Genomic DNA, 10562 nt, shown 5'->3' with positions numbered 1-10562 from the left:
GCTATAAGGGCTCAATGATATGAGGTCTCAGGTGTTAGGGGAAAAAAAGCACTGCAAAAGGCTTTAAAATGAATGTTAACTTAAAGTACCCGGTTTTTAAAAAAAACTATTAAAAACAGGGGCACTTTCATTCATGAAAGTTTACATTGCACCGGATTTTACAAACACTTACCTTCTTCTCCTGAAACACCGGTCGCCGATCCCATGCCTGCAGGTCCTCTGTACTTTGTCAGCAATGACGAAACCGTCTCTCTCCAATCACAGCTTCCCCCCCAGGAGCGTTCATCTGGTGAGGCCACGCTGTGATTGGAGGAAGCCGGTGAAAGTACAGCAGGAAGAAGCAGGCGGGGGGATCAGGGATCAGGTGTTTCAGGAGAAGAAGGTAAGTATTTGTAAAATCTGGTGCAATGTAAACTTTCATGAATGAAAGTGCCCCTGTTTTTATTTTTTTTTTTTAAAAAACGGCACTTTATCATAAAAGTTGACATTCACTTTAACATAGAGATACGCACATATACATGTCCAAATATGTATATGTATGTGTGTATATATATATATATATATATATATATATAGGCATATATGTGTGCACAGATTTATTTATGTATTTATCTGTGTATTTATATATTTACAGACATATATACACACATATATACATACATATTCATATATAAATATTTATATATATATATATATATATATGTATATATATATATATATATATACAGTATATGTGTGTACTTTGGAGCCCTTTGCAGTCAACTAGATGAAAACATGTAAAATAATATTTTGTGCAATATTCATAAGTGTTATACTGAGTATTTACTGTAAATATTATACATTCCAATGTTCTTTACATAAGAGAATATGTTATATGTATTTTTAAACATATATTCCTATATATATATCTGTATATATCTATACCTATATATAATCATGTATAAATATACGTATAAATATATATTTATGCAAAAAAACATTATATATATTTATATATATTTATATATATATCTCTTTAAGAATAAATAGAACATATTCTATGGGGGAATGCAATTTTGCGTTCATGACTTCTCAAAGTCTATTTGTTACCGCAGCATTAAGAATGTGAGAGCGCAAACTTTATATTTACAACTCTTAAAATGAGTGCGAATCTCTGAGCGCAAAATCTGCAGGGGCAGTATTGCAGCAGCAGTTCACCAGAACAGCTGGTGCAATGATGAATGCCGACAGCATATGCTGTAGGCATTTATCGATGTGCAGCGCACATGATACGCTACATCATATCATGTCTGTCCACACAATAGTAAATTTTCCCCATAGAGTGTGATAAAAGACCAATAAATCTAAATAAGTGTAAAGCAGACTACATTTCACCTAGAAAAGGGTATAACTGTACTTATGATTGTGTATATGTATAAATATATATATATTTATATATATATATATATATAAATATATATATATTTATATATATACACTGGTCTGTCTGAAGAATTAATTACTTGCATTAATATATAACAAGGAATTTAAATTAGACATATATATATATATATACATATATGCGCACGTGTGTGTGTGTGTGTTTAATTACACAACAAATTGCAATATTACAAAATATAAGTTGTTGATGTAACTGCTAGTAATAAAAACCAGGTCAAACGTGAGTGCTGTTTGTGCCAAGCTCCTCCCACCTCGGGGTAATATTATGCAAGTCCTTCAGGGCGTGGAATATAGGATCTCAAGATCACTTTTCTAATTATCTTTTTTTGTTTCTTTAGGCGTGTCCAGGAGAGCAAAAGCTGCTGGAGTGAGAACAAGGCATTCATTACTTGACAGAGGAGAGCTGCAAAGTATATTTACCTGAGAAAAAAAGAGGAATTGACTATTTGGAGGAAAGATACGTCTATCTGCAGTCAAAGCAAGTGACAAGGAACTATTAAGTCAAAGAGAAGCGGAAGAAAAGAAATAATTCACTGACAGAAGGAGAGAAAGAAACAAATATTATTGCTTAAGCACTGAGGTGTAAGCTTTTTCTCATGAACTGACTATTTGCTGATGGAGTATAAAATACACTTTTGCTCCATTAAACAGAAGAAAATCTTGAAATTCACATATTCAGACTACTTCTAGATCTCTTCTACTTGAAGACATTTACCGTACCATGCTCACACCTCTTTTTAATTTAATCTCTTATCTACCATTAAAAGAGGCTGCTTTGTAGCTGAATCCCAGTTTCTATTTTTGAGTACACTCTCTCTTCTCCTGAGATCTCCTGCAAGCAGTAGACAACTGGAGTCAGAAGAAGAAAAATGGAGTCCACATTTGTAGAATATACACAGAGCGGAGAGGAGGAACAAACCATGGATAACATTTGTGGTAACTCTGTAATAGGTGGAGCTGGGCGCCGGAAAAGAGAGTTTATCTCAGATGAGAAGAAAGACGCCAGCTACTGGGAAAAGAGAAGGAAGAACAATGAGGCAGCTAAGAGGTCAAGAGAAAAGAGACGTTTTCATGATTTGGTGCTGGAGGGGAAAGTAGCTGCTCTTGATGAGGAGAATGGACGACTCCGCAATGAGCTGTTGCAGCTCAAGCTACGTTTTGGGCTAATCTCTGCTGCCTCTTTATTGGAGATGAGGCAAGCATTAGGTAATCATAAAGTTACAGAAACTGGAACCATACTGTGCACTGGAGGAAATGTAGATTACTCTTCTTCATACCTGGGTCTTAATTCTGATTCTTCTGAGGCAGACAGTGGAGGTGGTGCTGCAATGGGTAATTACTCTCCTCGTGGCTCCCTGTCTGATCTCTCAGATCAGTCCTCCAGAGATAGCCCAGGCCCCAACTCATACTCAGAGGGAAGGGCTATGGACAATGACTTTTCCCACCTACACTCGACAGATGGTGTTGGGCCAGAACGGCTGGCAGCACCACGAGGAGGAGTTATTTTGTATAGGATTGGAGGCCTCACAGTGGATCCTCAACAAAATCACAGACAGGTCTCCAACTTAACTGGAGTAATGGCCCACTGCACACAAGGGCCAGAGTGCAGTTCCCCTCCACCACGTTCTTCTATTTTCATGAATACAGAATCATCACAGACTTCTTTCAAACATTTGGTTAAAGCTGCAGATATTGGCATCACAGGTGGATCAACATCCCCCAAATCTCTTACCTCATCCTACCAAAGTGAAGATAGTGGTAGTGAAGAAGGAGGATCTAACTATTGCTCACAGGAATTCCCACAACAACAGGACTTATCTTCAGGGGTCAAACTTCCACACAAACTGAGACTAAAGTGCAGAGCACATGGACAAGATGTGTGGGGGGCAAACAGGGGGCAAGGTTTTGAGGTGTTAGACTGCTTGACAGAAAGACTTTGAATTTTATTATTTAAAAAAAAGAACTTAAAACTATTATGGACACATTCCTTTCTATCATAAACCCTGTGTTACCGGCGTGGTGCATTAGAGACCTGCATAGACTTTATCCATCACTGTGACAATGTCATATGCTATGAGGGATCATCATATGCTGGGAGGGGAAAATTGAGGGAGCTGCACAATTACTGTAAATATTTTACATGTTCATAGTACAATAAAAAGTTATGTTATATCTATTGTTTAATTGTTGTATTGTATTGTATTGCATACTGTGAAAATGCTTTATTGTGCAATAGGAAGAGTTATAGAGGGAGGTTATACCGATCAATAGATAGAATTATCTTGAAAGTTTATATGGAGCAAAATAATAATTTATAAGGAGAGGCTATATGGCCTGTAGGAAGAATAGGGAAATGTTATTTTGAACAATAGGAGGAGGTATAATGTAGGGATAAATTATATGGAATAATAACAGATGTAATAGAGCTATAGATGGCAATAAGTGAACAACATGATTAGTTACAAGGTTAGGTTATTTACAGTAAAATAAGTGCTATTATTATAGGTTAATATTATTAATATAGAGACCATTAAAAATATATACGGTATGTGTGTGTGTATATATATATATATATATATATATATATATATACACAGTGTATATATATATATATATATATATATATATATATATATATGTGCGTGTGTATTTATATATATATATTGCAAAAAATGGACAGCACTCACTGGAATTCTAAGAAGTATATATCTATATGTATATATATCTTTGAAATTCAGTGAGTGCTGTCCGTTTTTTGCAATATCTACAACCAATGGACTGAACCCTGGTCGTTGGCATTTTTGTAGTGAGAGTGTGCACCCTTCTGGACTTCTATACATATATATATATATATATATATATATATATATATATATATATATACGTATATATTGACTTCATTTAAATCTTCTGCCTACAACCTCTACATATGACAGACACTTGCTGTTGCCTGCCTTTACATTCTCTCCCCATAATATTTCCATATAATGCTTACTACTGCCTTATTTATATCATCTGCCTATAACCTCTCTATATAATGCTTACTATTGCCCACCTTTAAACCCCCTGTCTATGTTGTCTGCTGTTACTCAATATACAGATGTTACATGGTAATTAGGAGGAGTCACCGGAGGACACATGAATCAATAGGAGGGAATATAGTGAGAGGTTATATGTTGTAATATGATCAGTTATAGGGAGGAGATATATGGAATAGTTTATATTACAGGACGCTTTTATATAGAGCAATAGAAGTTTTAGTGAGAGGCTATGTGAAGGTGTTATATAAAGTATTCGGCAATATAGAGAGTGATATGGGGATACAGTGGTGTTTATATGGGATATTAGAACAGATTCTAGGGGTTACAGTATATGGATCAGTAGGATACTTTTCAGTCTATATATAGAACTTTAAAACTCCTGTATAAATAAATCCTAAAGCACTGGGTAGAAATAACCGCACTGAGTGTTAGAGCCAGCGTCTCATTAAGACTAGGTCAGGTACAATTGGGTCAGATTTCTATCCAGCTGGCAGGGGGCCTGGTACAAACAGCCAGAGGCAGACAACACCCATCCAAACAGAGGAAGAGGGGGAGAGAGGGAGACAGATGTAAAGAGAGTGTAAAAGTATCAAAGAGACAGAGAGAAAATGAAAGAGGAACATAACATAAAAATAAAAAGCCATACAAAAAAAAACATAAAAAATAACATAAAAAGTTAAAGGGAAGTAAAAGTAATCAGAAAATAAATATATTAGATGCAAAAGATAAATAGGTTATAGTTATCTTTATAAACTAAATGCACTTTATAGATATGTTGAACTCAAATGTTATGTAAGCACAGTGACCTGCAGCCAGTAAACAGGCACCACACACACAGCCAATAAATAAGGAACACTATACAAACACAACTAGGAAATGGGCACTGGATACTCACAATCATTTAACACACAGATAGCAATCAGACACGGCGCACTGGTGCCCTCCTGCTTGCAAACACACAAACAAGAGGATACAATACACATACAAACTGTAAATACAAACACATAGTGACATCTCACACACATAAAATACACAATGCAAACATGACAGAAAAACAGATGTTATAGGAAGTTGGAACTTGATAGAAAACAAGGGGACCATATAAATGCAAAAAGCAGATGTGCTGATAAAAGTAACAGGTACAGCACATAGACAGTGCCAGCTGGTACTGCATATACAAACAGACATAGACACACACACAGTGTGCATGAACCACATACACACAGTCAAAGAACACTGCTGTCATAGCAATATTTTACTGATACACACACAGTAGGAAGTGTACCCAGAGCAGAGCTTCTTAATTTTTTTTTTACCTGGGACCCCTTTTGGCAATGGAAAATTTTTCATGCCCCCCCCATTATTATAATATAGTCCAAAACCAACCCCTTGTCAGAGGGGTATACAACTGGTTTGTTTTTTATACATAGATATAGCACAGATATACATACAGAATTAGCAAATACACACGCAGTCAACACTGCAGTATAGGTTAACCACACTCAGAAAGTTATCATGAAACATATATACAGCCCTCTAGTGTGTTAACATATATAACAAGTGGGCAAACAATGATACAGAAAGAGCAAAACACATTATCTGAGTAAATTATAAATAATATTTTGTAGCAATTAAAATATAGTATACAGAAATAGAAACATTAATAATACAAGTATAGTATGAAGTACTTGTCCTGCACAGCTTGCACTCTAATATACAAAGGGACATGCATATCATAAATGGAAAGTAAAACCACTTTATTATATAGGATTTCACAGATACAATACATAGAGAAAGAAAAACTGAGAGGAAAGAGGAGGCTGATCTGCAGAGCTCACAGTCAATATAGAGTAGGATACAGATACAAAACGATAAAAAGGAACTATCAGAATCAATTAATGTCCTGCAGAGCTTACACTCTAATTTAACCAAGGGCAGAAATACAAGGACTTGATGAACCACTGGGAAGCACAAATATATAGTACAGAGAAATGCTTTGTTCTCTGTATCTAGCTGGGTCACTCCAGAATTATAATAATATTAATGCTTTGATTATTCACAGATCCAGGCTTAGCAGGATATTAATAAACTCCTCGCCCTCTCTCTGACAGAGGAAGGTAGACTGACACGTGAATCAATCGCTCGTGAGCCTAGAGAGCTTAACGCCCACTAAGTGGCTGACCTGCGTGTTATGTCATATGAAAAAAGGAACAGTGAGAGAGAGAGAGAGAGAGAGGAGAGACTTATTACTTGTAAAGAAAGAGAAGGGACGGAAATAGGCAGAAAAATTAGTAGGTGGGAATAGTAAAAGGGATTAAAAGAAACTAACAATAAACAGAGAGAAAAAAAGAAAGAAATGATGCAGAGAGGTAACAATATGAGTACAGTAGGGGTATAGGGATTGATAAAAACATTACATTATATAGGGATTGATAAATAAATTACATTATATAGGGATTGACAAATACATTGCATTATATAGGGATTGATAAATACATTACATTACATAGGGATTGATAAATACATTACTTTATATAGGGATTGACAAATACATTGCATTATATAGGGATTGATAATTACATTACATTATATAGGGATTGATAAACACATTACATTATATAGGGATTGATTAAAACATTACATTATATAGGGATTGATAAATATATTACATTATATAGGGATTGATAAGCACATTACATTATATAGGGATTGACAAATACATTGCATTATATAGGGATTGATAAAAACATTACATTATATAGGGATTGATAAATACATTACATTATATAGGGATTGATAAAAACATTACATTATATAGGGATTGACAAATACATTACATTATATAGGGATTGATAAATACATTACATTATATAGGGATTGATAAACACATTACATTATATAGGGATTGATAAATACATTACATTATATAGGGATTGATAAATACATTACATTATATAGGGATTGACAAATACATTACATTATATAGGGATTGATAAATACATTGCATTATATAGGGATTGATAAAAACATTACATTATATAGGGATTGACAAATACATTGCATTATATAGGGATTGATAAAAACATTACATTATATAGGGATTGACAAATACATTACATTATATAGGGATTGATAAATACATTACATTATATAGGGATTGACAAATACATTGCATTATATAGGGATTGATAAAAACATTACATTATATAGGGATTGATAAATACATTGCATTATATAGGGATTGATAAAAACATTACATTATATAGGGATTGATAAATACATTACATTATATAGGGATTGACAAATACATTACATTATATAGGGATTGATAAATACATTACATTATATAGGGATTGATAAAAACATTACATTATATAGGGATTGATAAATACATTACATTATATAGGGATTGATAAAAACATTACATTATATAGGGATTGATAAATACATTACATTATATAGGGATTGATAAAAACATTACATTATATAGGGATTGATAAATACATTGCATTATATAGGGATTGATAAAAACATTACATTATATAGGGATTGATAAATACATTACATTATATAGGGATTGATAAATACATTACATTATATAGGGATTGACAAATACATTGCATTATATAGGGATTGATAAAAACATTACATTATATAGGGATTGATAAATACATTGCATTATATAGGGATTGATAAAAACATTACATTATATAGGGATTGATAAATACATTACATTATATAGGGATTGACAAATACATTACATTATATAGGGATTGATAAATACATTACATTATATAGGGATTGATAAATACATTACATTATATAGGGATTGATAAACACATTACATTATATAGGGATTGACAAATACATTACATTATATAGGGATTGACAAATACATTACATTATATAGGGATTGATAAATACATTGCATTATATAGGGATTGATAAAAACATTACATTATATAGGGATTGACAAATACATTGCATTATATAGGGATTGATAAAAACATTACATTATATAGGGATTGACAAATACATTACATTATATAGGGATTGATAAATACATTACATTATATAGGGATTGACAAATACATTGCATTATATAGGGATTGATAAAAACATTACATTATATAGGGATTGATAAATACATTGCATTATATAGGGATTGATAAAAACATTACATTATATAGGGATTGATAAATACATTACATTATATAGGGATTGACAAATACATTACATTATATAGGGATTGATAAATACATTACATTATATAGGGATTGATAAAAACATTACATTATATAGGGATTGATAAATACATTACATTATATAGGGATTGATAAAAACATTACATTATATAGGGATTGATAAATACATTACATTATATAGGGATTGATAAAAACATTACATTATATAGGGATTGATAAAAACATTACATTATATAGGGATTGATAAATACATTGCATTATATAGGGATTGATAAAAACATTACATTATATAGGGATTGATAAATACATTACATTATATAGGGATTGACAAATACATTGCATTATATAGGGATTGATAAAAACATTACATTATATAGGGATTGATAAATACATTGCATTATATAGGGATTGATAAAAACATTACATTATATAGGGATTGATAAATACATTACATTATATAGGGATTGACAAATACATTACATTATATAGGGATTGATAAATACATTACATTATATAGGGATTGACAAATACATTACATTATATAGGGATTGATAAATACATTGCATTATATAGGGATTGATAAAAACATTACATTATATAGGGATTGATAAACACATTGCATTATATAGGGATTGATAAAAACATTACATTATATAGGGATTGATAAATACATTACATTATATAGGGATTGATAAATACATTACATTATATAGGGATTGACAAATACATTGCATTATATAGGGATTGATAAAAACATTACATTATATAGGGATTGACAAATACATTGCATTATATAGGGATTGATAAAAACATTACATTATATAGGGATTGATAAATACATTACATTATATAGGGATTGACAAATACATTGCATTATATAGGGATTGATAAATACATTGCATTATATAGGGATTGATAAAAACATTACATTATATAGGGATTGACAAATACATTGCATTATATAGGGATTGATAAAAACATTACATTATATAGGGATTGATAAATACATTACATTATATAGGGATTGATAAATACATTACATTATATAGGGATTGATAAAAACATTACATTATATAGGGATTGACAAATACATTGCATTATATAGGGATTGATAAAAACATTACATTATATAGGGATTGATAAAAACATTACATTGTATAGGGATTGATAAAAACATTACATTATATAGGGATTGACAAATACATTGCATTATATAGGGATTGATAAATACATTACATTATATAGGGATTGATAAATACATTACATTATATAGGGATTGATAAAAACATTACATTATATAGGGATTGATAAATACATTACATTATATAGGGATTGATAAAAACATTACATTATATAGGGATTGACAAATACATTACATTATATAGGGATTGATAAATACATTACATTATATAGGGATTGATAAAAACATTACATTATATAGGGATTGATAAAAACATTACATTATATAGGGATTGATAAATACATTGCATTATATAGGGATTGATAAAAACATTACATTATATAGGGATTGATAAATACATTGCATTATATAGGGATTGATAAATACATTACATTATATAGGGATTGACAAATACATTGCATTATATAGGGATTGATAAAAACATTACATTATATAGGGATTGACAAATACATTGCATTATATAGGGATTGATAAAAACATTACATTATATAGGGATTGGTAAATACATTACATTATATAGGGATTGATAAATACATTACATTATATAGGGATTGGCAAATACATTACATTATATAGGGATTGATAAAAACATTACATTATATAGGGATTGACAAATACATTGCATTATATAGGGATTGATAAAAACATTACATTATATAGGGATTGATAAATACA

The 10562-nt window shown here is 31.4% G+C and overlaps 1 protein-coding gene across 1 annotated transcript in view; it reads left to right on the top strand.

Moving 5' to 3' along the window:
- LOC128662215 (nuclear factor interleukin-3-regulated protein-like) overlaps positions 1–3612 on the top strand; it is a 10816-nt gene extending 7204 nt beyond the window's left edge. The window contains exon 2 of the mRNA XM_053716035.1: positions 1779–3612. Coding sequence (XP_053572010.1) covers positions 2310–3380 — 1071 coding nt within the window. The 5' untranslated portion in view covers positions 1779–2309 and the 3' untranslated portion in view covers positions 3381–3612. The remainder of the gene's footprint in view (positions 1–1778) is intronic.
- Positions 3613–10562: the final 6950 nt, after the last annotated feature.

This window comes from Bombina bombina, chromosome 6 (genome assembly GCF_027579735.1).
Source record: "Bombina bombina isolate aBomBom1 chromosome 6, aBomBom1.pri, whole genome shotgun sequence".
Taxonomy (NCBI): domain Eukaryota; kingdom Metazoa; phylum Chordata; class Amphibia; order Anura; family Bombinatoridae; genus Bombina; species Bombina bombina.
This window is presented reverse-complemented; position numbering and strand designations above follow the sequence as displayed.